Source organism: Podarcis vaucheri (assembly GCF_965113315.1).
Source record: "Podarcis vaucheri genome assembly, chromosome: 16".
In the NCBI taxonomy this organism is placed as follows: Eukaryota; Metazoa; Chordata; class Lepidosauria; order Squamata; family Lacertidae; genus Podarcis; species Podarcis vaucheri.
In genome coordinates, this window is record NC_138754.1 from 5,295,607 (window position 1) to 5,313,361 (window position 17,755).

General features: G+C 49.0%; 1 protein-coding gene across 2 annotated transcripts in view; it reads right to left on the minus strand.

Annotated features, from left to right (window-relative positions):
• VPS45 (vacuolar protein sorting 45 homolog) overlaps positions 1-16,693 on the minus strand; it is a 65,685-nt gene extending 48,992 nt beyond the window's left edge. The window contains exon 1 of one of the 2 annotated variants that reach the window (XM_082202246.1): positions 16,595-16,693. In XM_082202246.1, coding sequence (XP_082058372.1) covers positions 16,595-16,675 — 81 coding nt within the window. In that variant the 5' untranslated portion in view covers positions 16,676-16,693. Of the gene's footprint in view, positions 1-1,505; positions 1,761-16,594 lie in introns of those variants that run through there. The other variant, XM_082202245.1, reaches the window with a different exon arrangement.
• Positions 16,694-17,755: the final 1,062 nt, after the last annotated feature.

The following is a 17,755-nucleotide window of genomic DNA, read 5'->3' on the forward strand; positions in this document are numbered from 1 at the left end:
TTGTCCCCACCAAGAAGGTCTGGGAGGGTGGCGGGATTGAAGGAGTGTCTCCACCTCCATCGTTCTGCCCGGACACTGAGGTCCAGCACCGAGGGCCTTCTGGCGATTCCCTCACTTCGAGAAGCAAAGTTACAGGAAACCAGGAAAGGGGTCTTCTCGGTGGTGGTGCCCGCCCTGTGGAACGCCCTCCCATCAGATGTCAAGGAAATAAACTATTTGACTTTTAGAAGACATTTGGAGGAAGCCCTGTTTAGGGAAGCTTTTAATATTTGATGAATTATTGCATTTTAATCTTTTGTTGGAAGCTGCTCAGAGTGGCTGGGGAAACCCAGCCAGATGAGCAGGGTAAAATAATAAATTATTATTATTATTAAGAGAAGGGTCTTCTACTGAAGGACTCTGATGTTGCAGGACTCGAACTCCCATCGTGTCAGGCTTGCTGGGAGTCAGAGTCCAGCACCACCTAGGGGGCCATGGAGACACAAAGGAGGGGGTGCGGTCCATTAGAGCAGGGGGTCTCCGATTCACAAAACTGCGGAGTTACAAGGGACCCCCCCCCAAAGGCCATCAAGTCCAACATTCAGGGGAAAGAAAGATCCCCCACACATTTTGCCCAATTGAAATGAGGAAACACAAGAGGTCAGTGCTGGAAATCAGCTAAATAACAACAACAACAACAATGTATTATTTATACCCCGCCCATCTGGTTGGGTTTCCCCAGCCACACTGGGTGGCTTCCAACCAAATATTAAAACAATACAGCATCAGACATTAAAGACTTCCCTAAACAGGGCCGCCTTCAGTTGTCTTTTAAAAGTAAAATAGTTGTTTATCTCTTTGACATCTGCTGGGAGGGCATTCCACAGGGCGGGTGCCACCACCGAGAAGGCCCTCTATCTGGTTCACTGTAATCTCACTTCTCGCAGCGAGGGAACTGCCAGAAGGCCCTCAGAGCTGGACCTCAGTGTCCAGGCTGGACGATGGAGGTGGAGACTCTCCTTCAGGACCGAGGCCGTATACCGTAAGTGTTGCAAGCCTGCAGACATCACTTTGAGCAAAGCCCCAACCAACAGCTGCAACACAGAATCACCGGAGAACTTTGCCTGTCACCCTGAATTCCATCCAGGCGGTCCTCGGTTCGAATTCCAGTGGCATCTCCTCCCTGAGACTCTGGCCAGCCCCTGCCAGCCAGTGTAGACATCACTGAGCCAATGATCTCAGTACACGCCACCTCCACCCTCTCCCCTGTTCAAATCAGGCCATTTAGAACCCCCATGAGGACTGAAATCTTGGTTTTAGTTTTAGGGGGCGGGCTGGATCTGAGTGCCAGAGAGCCCCCGTTTGGCATATCCCCGGCTCCATCCCTGAAGCCAGCCCTACTACCCCTGCCCTGAAACCCCTGGAGAGCCGCTGCTGCTGCCAGCCCGTGCTGGCAACACTGGTCTGTATGGAGCAAGGGTACCTGGCGCGTTCCTGCGTTCCTCCCTCCCCCTTTCCGAGCTCACCGTCTCTTTGTCCATCAGAAGCACCTTCATGCCTGCCCCGCTTTCCTCGATCATCTTGGCGATGTACTGCTTGACTGCAAAGACCACGTTCATTTTCCCTCCCGGTGCAAACCCCTTAATTTTTTTGCAAAGAAATGCAACTAAACAGGACCCCCCCCCCTTTTTTTTCCCTTCCTTGCGCCAAGCCTGGAAGAGCTACCCAATTGCTCTTCCTCTCTCTCTCTTGGCTCTTGCAACCCTGGGAGCTGTAGTTCTCCAGCTGACCCGGCTGCAGCTGCAAGCAGAGGGAGACTACATCTCCCAGAAGCCTCCGCGCCGCCGTCGCCTCCCGGGCTGACATTGCAAGGCTGGGTTTGCAAAGGAGCAAATCTCATTCCGTGATTCCGCAGCGCGCCGAGAGGGGGCGCTTTCAGACCGGAGGAGTCGCTGAGCGAGTTTCTTTCTTGGAAGTACTGTATTGATGCTTTTGAATTCTGGTGCCGGAGGAGACTCTTGAGAGTCCCATGGACTGCAAGAAGATCCAACCTCTCCATTCCGAAGGAAATCAGCCCTGAGTGGTCACTGGAAGGACAGATCCTGAAGCTGAGGCTCCAAGACTTTGGCCACCTCGTGAGAAGAGAAGACTCCCTGGAAAAGACCCTGATGTTGGGAAAGATGGAGGGCACAAGGAGAAGGGGACAACAGAGGATGAGATGGCTGGACAGTGTTCTCGAAGCTACCAGCATGAGTTTGACCAAACTGTGGGAGGCAGTGGAAGACAGGAGTGCCTGGCGTGCTCTGGTCCAGGGGGTCACGAAGAGGCGGATACGACAAAACGACTAAACAACAACAAATGCTATGCTCCCAAGCAAAAAAAAGGGGGGAGTATGCTATGCTCAGGGATGTGGGTGGCACTGTGGGTTAAACCACAGAGCCTAGGACTTGCCCATCAGAAGGTCGACAGTTCGAATCCCCGCGACGGGGTGAGCTCCCGCTGCTCGGTCCCTGCCCCTGCCAACCTAGCAGCTCGAAAGCACGTCAAAGTGCAAGTAGATAAATAGATACCGCTCTGGCGGGAAGGTAAATGGCGTTTCCGTGCGCTGCTCTGGTTCGCCAGAAGCGGCTTAGTCATGCTGGCCACATTACCCGGAAGCTGTACCTTGGGAAGCTCCCTTGGCCAATAAAGTGAGATGAGCACCACAACCCCAGAGTCGGCCACGACTGGACCTAATGGTCAGGGGTCCCTTTACCTTTATGCTATGCTCAGCAATGCATTTGAATGCTGCTTGCTGGAAACACCAGGAGAGGAGGCTTCAGTCTTGGGTTTGGATCCTGCCCATGGGCTTCCCATGGGGGCATTTGGTTGACCGCTGTGAGGACAGGATGCGGGGACTAGATGAGCCCCCTTTGACCTGATCCTTACCTCCTTATGCACGAAAAATTAAGTATTAAAAATTAAGTACCTTTCTTCCTGGGAGGGAAACCCCATTGAACAGGGAGAGACCAGGGCAGGATTTAGGTTTGATGAGGCCCCAAGCTACTGAAGGTAATGGGGTCCTTTATACGTCCAGCTGTCCTTTGACAACAACAAATTGTCCTGTTTTTGTGTGCTGAATAAATGCTATATGGTAATTTATGGATCTAATGGGTATCTCAAGACATTTGCACATGTTGCCATGCAGCCAGTCCATGCAGAATGTGTTGTTGTTGTTTAGTCGTGTCCAACTCTCCGTGACCCCCTGGACCAGAGCACACCAGGCACTCCTGTCTTCCACTGCCTCCCGCGGTTTGGTCAAACTCGTGTTGGTAGCTTCGAGAACACTGTCCAACCACCTCGTCCTCTGTCGTCCCCTTCTCCTTGTGCCCTCCATCTTTCCCAACATCAGGGTCTTTTCCAGGGAGTCTTCTCTTCTCTTGAGGTGGCCAAAGTCTTGGAGCCTCAGCTTCAGGATCTGTCCTTCCAGTGAGCACTCAGGGCTGATTTCCTTCAGAATGGAGAGGTCTGATCTTCTTGCAGTCCATGGGACTCTCCAGAGATACTCATATTAGAACCACTGAAATCAATGGCCACGACGGGCAACTTAGGTCCATTAATTTCAATGGGTATACGCCAAGCAGAACTTAGTTCACTGCAAGCTGAACAGATTCATCCTGGTGTAAAAAGCTCAGCTATAGACAGGTGGAGATTGTGCATTGTTTAAGATCAGGAGGACGGCAAACTTTTAAACCCACGAGCTAACATGGTCCTCCTAGCCACACACCCCCCCCAAAGATGTCTGAAGCTGCAGACAGACGTCCCCGTCGGATTAAACGCCACCTTGGGCAGATCCCAAAAATAAGCGAGTGACGTCATCGGGGCACGACAGGGTGTCTTGCTCCTTCTGCAGCACGGTTTGTGTCTCCGGGGCTCAACTGCACGCCTCATTCTTGTGACCCCACAGAAATAAACAGTGGCTGAGAGCAGACAGGGGTCTCTCTCCCCCCAAATCCCCCTGCTTGGTGGCTGGCAAGTTGCTCAGCTTGAATGCTGCCTTTGAGAAACTGCCTTCTTGCTAGAGTCCTAATCTCCTAACATTTTGGGATTAGGTGCTATTCCTGGCACGGCGGGACTGAATTAAAAGAAAGGAAGAAATAAAGGCGGCTTGTGCGTAATAAACCCAAGCCACCTTCACTTCCCCACCGCTATTTATAGGTTTGCGTGGTTTCATGGATAAATCTTGCCCTCCTGTGCCACTGGAGCAACTCTCGTTTATCTTGCGTTGGGCAAACTGTACACAGTACAGTAGTTCCCTCCTGGGTCCTGCTGGGCTTTTACACAGCCGCTGTTTTTATTTTTCCCCCAAGCTGCCACGATGGAACTCACTGCTGCAGGAGGCCCTGCCGGCCAGCAAGCTTGGACGGCGTCAGAAAGAGAACTGGACAAATACGGTGGTACCTCAGGTTACAGACGCTTCAGGTTACAGACTCCACTAACCCAGAAATAGTGCTTCAGGTTAAGAACTTTGCTTCAGGATTAGAACAGAAATCGTGCAGCAGCGACGCAGTGGCAGCGGGAGGCCCCATTAGCTAAAGTGGTGCTTCAGGTTAAGAACAGTTTCAGGTTAAGTACGGACCTCCAGAATGAATTAAGTACTTAACCTGAGGTACCACTATGTCTAAGACATCCTGAAAAGCTCCTCCTTCCTTCTTCTGGCTTTTTTATGTCACCTCTAAATTTTTCGCATTATCTTTGTCCATTTTGTATATTGTTCTTCTTCTTCCATCCTTGTCCATACAGTGTCTGTATACAAATAAATCTTTCTGTACATACAAATCTTGTTGTCTGTCTATGTTGTTGTTGTTGAGTCGTTTAGTCATGTCCGACTCTTCGTGACCCCATGGACCAGAGCACGCCAGGCACTTCTGTCCTCCACTGCCTCCCGCAGTTTGATCAAACTCATGCTAGTAGCTTCAAGAACACCATCCAACCATCTCATTCTCTGTCGTCCCCTTCTCCTTGTGCCCTCCATCTTTCCCAACATCAGGGTCTTTTCCAGGGAGTCCTCTCTTCTCATGAGGTGGCCAAAGTATTGGAGCCTCAGCTTCACGATCTGTCCTTCCAGTGAGCACTCAGGGCTGATTTCCTTCAGAATGGAGAGGTTTGATCTTCTTGCAGTCCATGGGACTCTCAAGAGTCTCCTCCAGCACCATAATTCAAAAGCATCAATTCTTCGGCGATCAGCCTTCTTTATGGTCCAGCTCTCACTTCCATACATCACTACTGGGAAAACCATGGCTTTTACTATACGGACCTTTGTTGGCAAGGTGATGTCTCTGCTTTTTAAGATGTTGTCTAGGTTTGCCATCGCCTTTCTCCCAAGGAGCAGGCGTCTTTTAATTTCGTGACTGCTGTCACCATCTGCACTGATCATGGAGCCCAAGAAAGTAAAATCTCTCACTGCCTCCATTTCTTCCCCATCTATTTGCCAGGAGGTGATGGGCCCAGTGGCCATGATCTTCGTTTTTTTGATGTTGAGCTTCAGACCATATTTTGCGCTCTCCTCTTTCACCCTCATTAAAAGGTTCTTTAATTCCTCTTCACTTTCTGCCATCAAGGTTGTGTCATCTGCATATCTGAGGTTGTTGATATTTCTTCCGGCAATCTTAATTCCGGCTTGGGATTCATCCAGCCCAGCCTTTCGCATGATGAATTCTGCATATAAGTTAAATAAGCAGGGAGACAATATACAGCCTTGCCGTACTCCTTTCCCAATTTGGAACCAATCAGTTGTTCCCTATCCAGTTCTAACTGTAGCTTCTTGTCCCACATAGAGATTTCGCAGGAGACAGATGAGGTGATCAGGCACTCCCATTTCTTTAAGAACTTGCCATAGTTTGCTGTGGTCAACACAGTCAAAGGCTTTTGCATAGTCAATGAAGCAGAAGTAGATGTCTTTCTGGAACTCTCTAGCTTTCTCCATAATCCAGCGCATGTTTGCAATTTGGTCTCTGGTTCCTCTGCCTCTTCTAAATCCAGCTTGCACTTCTGGGAGTTCTCGGTCCACATACTGCTTGAGCCTTCCTTGTAGAATTTTAAGCATAACCTTGCTAGCATGTGAAATGAGTGAAATTGTGCGGTAGTTGGAGCATTCTTTGGCACTGCCTTTCTTTGGGATTGGAATGTAGACTGATCTTCTCCAATCCTCTGGCCACTGCTGAGTTTTCCAAACTTGCTGGCATATTGAGTGTAGCACCTTAACAGCATCATCTTTTAAAATTTTAAACAGTTCAGCTGGAATACCATCACTTCCACTGGCCTTGTTATTTGCAGTGCTTTCTAAGGCCCATTTGACTTCACTCTCCAGGATGTCTGGCTCAAGGTCAGCAACCACACTACCTGGGGTGTATGAGACATCCATATCTTTCTGGTATAATTCCTCTGTGTATTCTTGCCACCTCTTCTTGATGTCTTCTGCTTCAGTTAGATCTTTACCACTTTTGTCCTTTATTATGGTAATCTTTGTACGAAATGTTCCTTTCATATTTCCGATTTTCTTGAACAGATCTCTGGTTCTTCCCGTTCTGTTGCTTTCCTCTATTTCTTTGCATTGCTCGTTTAAGAAGGCCTTCTTGTCTCTCCTTGCTGTTCTTTGGAAATCTGCATTCAATTTCCTGTATCTTTCACTATCTCCCTCGCATTTTGCTTGCCTTCTCTCCCCCGCTATTTGTAAGGCCTCGTTGGACAGCCACTTTGCTTTCTTGCATTTCTTTTTCATTGGGATGGTTTTAGTTGCTGCCTCCTGTATAATGTTGCGAGCCTCCATCCATAGTTCTTCAGGCACTCTGTCCAGCAAATCTAAATCCTTAAACCTGTTCCTCACTTCCACTGTGTATTCATAAGGGATTTGGTTTAGATTGTATCTTACCTGTCCAGTGGTTTTTCCTACTTTCTTCAGTTTAAGCTTGAATTTTGCTATAAGGAGCTGATGATCTAAGCCACAGTCAGCTCCAGGTCTTGTTTTTGCTGACTGTATAGAGCTTCTCCATCTTTGGCTGCAGAGAATATAATCAATCTGATTTCGATGTTGCCCATCTGGGGATGTCCATGTGTAGAGTCGTCTCTTGTGTTGTTGGAAAAGCGTGTTTGTGATGACCAGCTTGTTCTCTTGACAGAACTCTATTAGCCTTTGCCCTGCTTCGTTTTGATCTCCAAGGCCAAACTTGCCAGTTGTTCCTTTTATCTCTTGATTCCCTACTTTAGCATTCCAATCCCCTATAATGAGCAGAACATCCTTCTTTGGTGTCACTTTGATAAGGTTTTGTAAGTCTTCATAGAACTGGTCAATTTCAGTTTCTTCAGCACCAGTAGTTGGTGCATAAACTTGGATTACTGTGATGTTAAAAGGTCTGCCTTGGATTCGTATCGAGATCATTCTATCATTTTTGAGACTGCATCCCAGTACAGCTTTCGCCACTCTTTTGTTGACTATGAGGGCCACTCCATTTCTCTTACGGGTTTCTTGCCCACAGTAGTAGATATGGTAGTCATCCGAACTGAATTCGCCCATTCCCGTCCATTTTAGCTCACTGATGCCCAGGATGTCAATATTTATTCTTGCCATCTCATTTTTGACCACATCCAACTTACCCAGGTTCATGGTTCTTACATTCCAGGTTCCTATGCAATATTTTTCTTTACAGCATTGGACTTTCCTTTCGCTTCCATGCATATCCACAACTGAGCGTCCTTTCGGCTTTGGCCCAGCCGCTTCATCAGCTCTAGATCTACTTGTACTTGTCCTCCGCTCTTCCCCAGTAGCATGTTGGACACCTTCCGACCTGAGGGGCTCATCTTCCAGTGTCATAACTTTTATATGCCTGTTGTCTTTGTCCATGGAGTTTTCTTGGCAGGGATACTGGAGTGGCTTGCCGATTCCTACTCCAGGTGGATCACGTTTGGTCAAAACTCTCCACTATGACCTGTTCATCTTGGGTGCCCTGCTCGGCGTAGTTCATAGCTTCTCTGAGTTCTTCAAGCCCCTTCGCCACGGCAAGGCAGTGATCCATGAAGGGGTTGTCTGTCTATATTCATTTACAAATACTGTTAATTACCATAATTGCATTTTATATTTTAATTCATATTGTCATTAATGCCCAATAAAATTTCTTTTTATTTTCCCATTATGAGGTTTATTCTACTGATTTCACTATTTCACCTTATCCTATATATATTAAATGTGGGACGCGGGTGGCGCTGTGGGTTACACCACAGAGCCTAGGGCTTGCCGGTCAAAAGGTCGGCGGTTCAAATCCCCACGATGGGGTGAGCTCCCATTGCTCGGTCCCTGCTCCTGCCAGCCTAGCAGTTCGAAAGCACGTCAAAGTGCAAGTAGATAAATAGGTACCACTCCGGCGGGAAGGTAAACGGCGTTTCTGTGCGCTGCTCTGGTTCTCCAGAAGCGGCTTAGTCCTGCTGGCCACATGACCCAGAAGCTGTACGCCGGCTCCCTGGCCAATAAAGTGAGATGAACCCCGCAACCCCAGAGTCGGCCACGACTGGACCTAATGGTCAGGGGTCCCTTTACCTTTATATATGACATAATTTCCCCCCCATCTGGATAGCTCAGTGGGTTAGAGCATATGCTGGTAATGCCAAGGTTGACGGTTTGATCCCTGTATGGAATGGCTGCGATATATCCCTGAATTTGAAGAGGGTTGGACTAGATGACCCTCAGGGTGCCCCAATTCTGTGTTCCTATGAAATTCATGGAGAGTAAAGGCTATCGATGGCTCCCTTCCACAATGGCTAAGCTCTGCCTCCACGGTCAGAGGCAGCGATGCCCCCTGGATCCCAGTTGCTTGGAATTGCAGGAAAAGAGAGGGATCTTGTGTTCAAATCCTGCTTGTGGGTTTCCTACAGGCATCTGGTTAGCCGCTGTGAGAACAGGGTGCTTGACTAGAGGAGCCGATGACCTGATCCAGAAGGACTCTTCTTTTGTTGTTTAGTCGTGTCCGACTCTTCTTGACCCCCTGGACCAGAGGACGCCAGGGACTCCTGTCTTCCACTGCCTCCCGCAGTTTGGTCAAACTCATGCCGGTAGCTTCAAGATCACTATCCAACCATCTCGTCCTCTGTCGTCCCCTGTCGTCCCCTTCTCCTTGTGCCCTCCATCTTTCCCAACATCAGGGTCTTTCCCAGGGAGTCTTCTCTTCTCCTGAGGTGGCCAAAGTCTTGGAGCCTCAGCTTCAGGATCTGTCCTTCCAGTGAGCACTCAGGGCTGATTTCCCTAAGAATGGATACGTTTGATCTTCTTGCAGTCCATGGGACTCTCAAGAGTCTCCTCCAGCACCATCATTCAAAAGCATCAATTCTTCAGCGATCAGCCTTCTTTATGGTCCAGCTCTCATTTCCATACATCACTACTGGGAAAACCATAGCTTTGACTATACGGACCTTTGTCGGCAAGGTGATGTCTCTGCTTTTTAAGATGCTGTCTAGGTTTGTCACTGCTTTTCTCCCAAGAAGCAGGCGTCTTTTAATTTTGTGACTGCTGTCTCTTCTTACATGCTTCTAAAAATATCACATTCGTTCCCCCCAGGTGTGAGAGTTTTAGTACAGTAAATCAGCTCCAAATTGCCGCATGAATCTTGCTCTGTTAGTTTCAACCCCAGCATAATGGCAAACGGCTGCTAGGAAAAAGTGTCTCCCTGAGACCATATATTTGAAAACCCTGTCGCTAACAATGCTATAAAGGAAACATTTACAAGGAAACAAGACAGCAATTAAAACGACGAGCCCTTTCCGGATACGATTAAAGCGTTTTAAATCACACTAGGCTCCCTGGGGGGGGGGGGAAAACCCGACAAAATGCAATTATGGACCAGATTAACTCACTGATTATAAGGCGGTGGACACCAGGTTGTTGCACTTCCAGTGATTCACGGGTGCATTGGGCTCAGAAGCAAACTTTGGGGTGGGTGGGAAATGTGGTTCCTTTGGGACTTTTTGTGTAAAAAGGAAAATGAATTAATCTGAGACATTGGGATTGGAAGATTGGGAAAACATTGCCTAGCAGAAAGTAGATCAGCTGGCTGTCATTCTAGAGAGAATATTTTGAATAATTTATTTTACGCAACGGACAGGACAGTCCTTCCCCCCCTCCTTCTTCTCTTCTTTTCCTCCGGTTTCCTTTTCTTCAGCATTCTCCGGAAGCCGTATAATGTATAATTGTGCCTTTATAATAAATAATAATAAATTTTTATTTATACCCCGCCCTTCCCGGTTCAAAAACTGGGCTCAGGGCGGCTAACAACAAATTTAAAACACTTAAAGACACTTAATTATAAAAGCAGCATAAAATAACAGTTTAAAAACATGAATAACAATAAAAATAAAAAAATCAATTAGATAATCCCCAGGGAATGCTTTGTGAGAGGCATTCGGCAATCCCCAAGATTATTCGAGGGAAAGCCATGTGCTTTAAATGCGATGTTAAAATGTGCGGTGCGGATGTGACGCATGGATTTACCCATGCAATGGATGCCCTACATGTCGTAAAATTGCGTAATAGTGAGCATGGGTTGCCCAAGGGATGAACAGGTGCTTGGAGGCAATAATGGGCTGGACAAGAGACTCATTCAAGGAGAAGAGGGCTATCGATGGCTACTAACCAACTGGAGGCAGCGACATTTCTGAATATCAGTGGCGGCAAACTGCAGGAGCGGAGAAGGCTTCCGCGCTTGAATCCACAGGAATCTGCTTGGCCACTGTGGGAACAGGATACTGGACTAGATCAGGGGTCAGCAGAACTTTTTCAGCAGGGGGCCAGTCCACTGTCCCTCAGACCTTGTGGGGGCCGGACTATATTTTGAAGAAAAAAAGAACGAATTCCTATGCCCCACAAATAACCCAGAGATGCATTTTAAAGAAAAGGACATGTAAAAACATGCTGATTCCCGGACCGTCCGCGGGCTGGATTGGGAAGGCGATTCAGCCGGATCAGGCCCCTGGGCCTTAGTTTGCCTACTCATGGGCTAGAAGTGGTTCTCAACAGTCCCCAGATGTTGCTGGACTACAACTCCCATCATCCCTGAGCTCTGGCCTTGCTAGCTAGAGGTGATGGGAGTTGTAGTTCAACAACATCTGGGGACCCACAGGTTGAGAAACATAGCTGTCAACTTTCAGATCTGAAATTAAGGGATCAGCAGCCTCGAAAATAAGGGATCAGCAGCCTCACCTGTCCCGGGAACAGTCTACAGGATATCTAACAATCCAGGATAGCAGCGGGAAATGGCGCTGGAATAAGGGAATTTCCTGCAAAAAAAGGGAAGGTTGACAGCTATGGTTCAGAAAGCCTGAGCTAAGATGGACTTCCTTTGGTCTGAGCCAGCAACGCCTGATGTTCTTTAGTGTCCGGCTCAGTGTAAAGCAGTTTCCGCTCATTCCTGCATCTCCAACCAGCAGCCTCAGGCTAGGAATTCTGACTTTGGCTGCAAAAAGGAAGCACAGAGGCTTCTCTGCAAATCAGCGCTGGTGTGAATATCTCTCCCCTCCCCAAATTCGGTCTTATGAAAGGCCATCCCACTCCAAACCCCACTGCTGTCCAATTCCACATGCAGCTGGGACACCAAGATCAGCCCCTACAAAAGGCCTCGCTCCCCCCCCCCCTTGAGCATCTTCGCGTCTCGGGCGGCCATCTGTTCGCGTGTGTTTATCCCCTTTCACTTATCCTCTTTATCGCACTCCTTCCCTTGTGGTGACTTGTGGCCACCGGCGAACTCACGTGATCTCCCCATCAGTCACTGGCTGTCTCGATTCCGGGCTGGGATCATAATCTCCCTTTGTTGAGCTGACACAGAGCATCAGGGGGCAAAATTGCGGCATCCTCTTGCCGTGAGACAGTAAATATCCCTACGAAGCCACCTGCCTTTGGGCCTGAGGAGGAATTGAGCTCGCCCTTCCTGACACTAGGAAGCTGTTTTCTCCCAGACAGACCCAGATGTACCTTGAGATGCTGCCAAGGGCAGAATCTGGACGCAAAGCAGGTGCTCTCCTGCTAGCCCTCGCGGTTCTAAATCCCTTGGGTACAAACACAACGGGCATTTTCCGCAATAAAATTCAAAAGGTTTTTAAGCTTGGAGCAGGGAGACTGGAGTGGGATGCGGGTGGCGCTGTGGGTTAAACCACAGAGCCTAGGACTTGCTGATCAGAAGGTTGGCGGTTCAAATCCCCGCAACGGGGTGAGTTCCCGTTGTTCGGTCCCTGCTCCTGTCAACCTAGCAGTTCGAAAGCACGACAAAATGCAAGTAGATAAATAGGTACCCCTCCGGTGGGAAGGTAAACGGCGTTTCCGTGTGCTGCTCTGGTTCGCCAGAAGCGGCTTAAGTCATGCTGGCCACATGACCCGGAAGCTGTACGCCGGCTCCCTTGGCCAATGAAGCGAGATGAGCGTCGCAACCCCAGAGTTGGTCATGACTGGACCTAATGGTCAGGGGTCTTTTTTTAAAAAAAGGGAGACTGGAAGACAGCTACGGCCTGAAACATGACCCCTTTATATGACCTGCTGGGAAGAGTTGCTGCTAATAAAAGTATAATTTATTATTTATACCCCGCCAATCTGTCTGGGTTTCCTCAGCCACTCTGGGCGGCTTCCAACCAAATATTAAAAACAAAACAGTGTCAGACATTAAAAACCTCCCTAAACAGGACCGCCTTCAGTTGTCCTTTAAAAGTAAAATAGTTGTTTATTGCCTTGACATCTGGTGGGAGGGCGTTCCACAGGGCAGGCGCCACCACCAAGAAGGCCCTCTGCCTGGTTCCCTGTAACTTGGCTTCTTGCAGTGAGGGAACCGCCAGAAGGCCCTTGGCACTGGACCTCAGTGTCCGGGCTGAGTGATGGGGGTAGAGATGCTCCTTCAGGTATACAGGAACGAGGCTGTTTAGGGCTTGAAAGGTGAGCACCAACACTTTGAATTGTGCTCAGAAACGTAAAGCATGCGAGGCTTTGATGACTGGTCCCAAATCACCCCGTGAACTTGATGGGTAAACTGCTTTGTGAGCAGAGAAGGACCCTCCATCTCCGGTATCTCCAGAAATATCCCCCAATTCTGAAAACCCGGAGGAGCACTGCCAGTCAGTGCAGACAACGCTGGGAAGGCAAACCTCAATGGCCTGCTTTGGTATAATGCAGTTTCCTATGTTCCCGCTTTAGTGGGATTATTATTTAGATTATTTTTATACCATCCTTCAAATGATCCAAGGGTGGTTCACAAGATAAAAGCACAAATAGTTAAAGCAGATTTCATACTCCTGCTAAGTGACTTTGAACCAGACATTGATGTAGGAGTGTGCAGAAACTAGCTTAGTCGTCTTGCTAAATGACCCTCAGACTTTGAAAAAGCTGGTATCACTTGACCAAGTTCATCTGTTTTGCTGAATTGATTAAACTAAGCAGTTTTAATTGGATCTGGAATAAGTGTGCAATTAATGGTTACTGTTTGGAATTCTTAGTGCATCGTGAAAACTGCTTTTCTGAGTTACTGCTATTTATAGGATAGGACAGGATAGGATAGGGTGCACTAGGGGACCTAGGGGACGGTGGACAAAAAAGTTTGAGATGCTTTTGCTGAACACTATGAAAAGCGTCTTGTCAACGTACCTGCTCTCCTCCCTCCAGCCCAAACAGAATGCAAACAGCTCTGTTTCCTATTGATTTGTATAAAACAGCAGACCAGCCTTGCAAACAAGACTTCCTCTCACCCCACCCAAATTGCACAAACATTGCAGCAGAGTGGAGAAGCGCCCCCCCCACCACCACGGCGTTTAATATTTTGTATAAAAAGCCAAGGAAACAAAACTCAAGCCCGTCTCATCGGGGGACCGGACTCGCAAAGCACAGAGCTCTCTTTCATTGCTGGACTTTTCTGTGTCCCCAGAAATGATAAACAATCCTTTTGTCTGGGACATAAACAACGGCTGGGGGAGAACAAAGCCGGTGATTCACTTTGCGGGTCAGCTGAGGCGCCCATGTGACCGCTCCCACCCTAGCTTCCTGCTCCCACTGAAGTGAGGCTGATGCCGACCGAAGCAGAGAGGTCCCTTCGGAGAGCGAGGGTTCGCTCTGAAGGCTCTCCGGGGGGCTTAGCCTGGGGATCAGGACGGATTGGCCAGTGCCAGGAACGTCCTGGATACGGGGAAGCAATGGGCCTTCCCATCACCCCTGGAGAAGTGCAACAAGGACACCTTACATGTCCATGATGCATTGATTAATTGCAATTATTTTTAAATGGGGTAGGGCTGTCAGGTTACAGCATCCTGAAGGGGAAGGCTATGTAGGTGGAGACTGCAGGAAGGGAGAGAGTACTCTTGCACTCAGGTACTTCTTGGGGTACCAACTGGGCGGCTGCTGTGAGAACAGGATGCCGTATTTTTCGCTCCACAGGGCGCACTGGACCATAGGGTGCACCTAGTTTTTAGGGGGGGGAATAAAGAAAAAATTTAGGCTGGCCCATGAGCTGACCACGTGGTTCCAAACCAACACAGGACCAGGTGCTCGAAAACAACACAGCCCTTACCTGGCCAAGAAAGTCGAAATAGCCTATAAACTTGAAAACGAAAGTGGTACCCGTGCAGTGGAACGTACAACTTTAAGACGATCACTTTATAAAATAGATATTGTAAACAGTGGCCAGTGGTTATGTCTCTCTTCACAATGCACCTTGGCCAACTAACGTGTGTAAACGCATCGTTTGGCGGTGATACCAAACACGCTGGATTATTTCCAGACCAATGGTCCACATGCCCTAAAGCGGGATAAAATATACAGCTTTCACTGGGCATGTGTCTCTTCCATGACCACATCTCCCAGGCAGGGCTGGGAATGTCTCCTGCCTGAAACTCTGCTACCAGTCAGTGTAGACAGTACTGAACTAGATGGATCCATGCTCTGACTCAATATAAAGCAGTTTCCTAGGGCTATGTGTTGGAGGAGAGGGAGCCGAGGATCCAAGCGTTCTTGTTTTGTCTGTACAGTGGTACCTCAGGTTAAGTACTTAATTCGTTCCGGAGGTCCGTTCTTAACATGAAACTGATCTTAACCTGAAGCACCACTTTAGCTAATGGGGCCTCCTGCTGCTGCCACGCTGCCGGAGCACGATTTCTGTTCTCATCCTGAAGCAAAGTTCTTAACCTGCAGCACTATTTCTGGGTTAGCGGAGTCTGTAACCTGAAGCGTATGTAACCCGAGGTACCACTGTATATTTCTTCGAAATAACCCACCGCGTCTTCGGCTGCGGGTCTTTGAATGCCACAAAAACAGAACCCCGAACGTGATGGGCGATTCCGCCACAGATCTCATGGGAGGCTTCAGGCGTGCAGAGAATCCAGAGCATTCCTGGCTTTTATCATCTAATCCCCGCGGCTGGAGGACCAGGCAGCAGAATGGCCTCGTCTGCCCGGGGTGTATTGATTTCTCCCCCTGCTGCTGACTTTCTATAATGGCTCAGAGGAGGCCCTCTGAGGCTAGTCAGGATTTATCACTCTGGCGCTGAGCAGGAAAGGGAGAGATCACTTGCTCCCAGGGGGAGCGGGCAGGCCTGCTGAAAGCACCAGCCCCCAAAACACTTCCACCTTCCTCTACGCTTTCCCTACGACTCCTCAAGACGACCTGCTTATTGAGCATTCATTCTTACTTGTTTGCACAAAGCTTACGCAGTGGTTAGACTGTGTCTGGTCTTTGTTTTTCCCCCTGTTCAGCTTGCAGGATGTTCCCATTAGTCATTCATCCTACACTTTGATTCTGCTCCACTTTCCTAACCCCAGAAAGTATGGCTATCTTTTTTTTAAAGTGCATCTGTTGGCAATATGGCAGAAGTGGGCATCCTTAGGCCCTGGAGCTGAATGTGGCCTTCCAGATTTTTCTTGGGACTCCTCCCAGCTACCCCCCTTTCCCCAGCTCCACCGGCCCGGTTTTTCACCCTCCTTGAGCATTTCTGTCTGGCTGAATTGTTTCACTGAACTCTGATGATGCCCCTTTGCTTGCCTGGGTGGGGGATAGAGAGGGGTGTTCGAGCGTAGAGACTAGCTCAGTGCAGTAAGGTAAAATTAGAATCCGTTGCTCCACCAACTTTTTGCCTCTGGCTCCACTCACTGCTGGGAATGTGTTACACTAAGGTGATAGAGTGCTTTTATTTGCTTCAATTACACAAACCTACATTCCCAGAGGGACGCGGGTGACGCTGTGGGTTAAACCACAGAGCCTAGGACTTGCCAATCAGAAGGTCAGCGGTTCGAATCCCCGCGGCAGGGTGAGCTCCCGTTGCTCGGTCCCTGCTCCTGCCAACCTAGCAGTTCGAAAGCACATCAAAGTGCAAGTAGATAAATAGGTACCGCTCCGGCGGGAAGGTAAACGGCGTTTCCATGCACTGCTCTGGTTTGCCAGAAGCGGCTTTGTCATGCTGGCCACATGACCCGGAAGCTGTCTGTGGACAAATGCTGGCTCCCTCGGCCTATAGAGCGAGATGAGAGCACAACCCCAGAGTCGGCCACGTCTGGACCTAATGGTCAGGGGTCCCTTTACCCTTTACATTACATTTCCAGAACATGCTTGAATCCCTCCGGCAAACATCCTGACCTTCTGGAGGAGACCCAAAAACACTTGACCTTCTTGCAGCGGCTCACCAAGTGTTTTTCGGCAAAAGGGTTGCCGCAGCATGAAATGTCATCGCTGGTCCTGTTGGGAGAATCAACACAGAAGATGCAGGGCTCGGGAACAGAGAAAAGAGCTCATCAGGCTAGCCCATGAGGGCAAATGGGGCACTGTCCCATTGCGAGGAGGGAGCCGGCAATAAATCACACAGTGCAAGTTGGAGTTGCAAAACCACAATCTGCACGGGAATGTAGGGCCTAATGCGCACAGCAACTCATCTCCAGGAAGGCTTACCCCCTGAAGGAGTTGCTGAGACCCAAGATCCCCACAGCTAAGTCCCCTCCTCTCCAGGCTTTTTAAAAAAGCAATCTGAGACTGCGCCTGCATGCTGCCAACCTCTCCTCTGCCCTTTTCACGCCTCTTCTGGTTCTGGGAGACAAACAGGGAGGGGAACTTGTGGCAGCAGGAGGGGGAGACATTGCCGGACAGTGAAGGTGGAGCATAGTCATCGCGGCTGGCAGCCACTTTTGCAGTTGGTGTAGCATAGTGTCTAAGAAGAGTAAGCTGGGAACCAGGAAGCTGTTGGTTCAAATCTCACCAAGCAACTCTTGTTTGAGAGCCAGTGGTTAGAGAGTTGGACCTAGGAGATCAAGGTTCGAATGCCCCCCTCTCAGCCACTGGGTGTGACCTTGAGCCAACCATTGCCTCTCAACCCAACCGACCTCACAGGGTTGTTGTGGGGATTAAACGAGGATGGGGAGAACCATGCATGTATGCTACCTTGGGGGAAAAGGTGGGATAGGAATGCAATAAAGAAATAAGATACAGTGGTACCTCGGGTTAAGTACTTAATTCATTCCGGAGGTCCATACTTAACCTGAAACTGTTCTTAACCTGAAGCACCACTTTAGCTAATGGGGCCTCCTGCTGCCACCGCGCCACCAGATCACGATTTCTGTTCTCATCCTGAAGTAAAGTTCTTAACCTGCAGCACTATTTCTGGGTTAGCGGAGTCTGTAACCTGAAGCGTATGTAACCTGAAGCGTATGTAATCCAAGGTACCACTGTATAGGATTGCCTTTCTGGGTATTTGGGGCACCGACGTAACTACGCAGAGGCCAACATGAGCCCTCAAGAGCCCCCAAG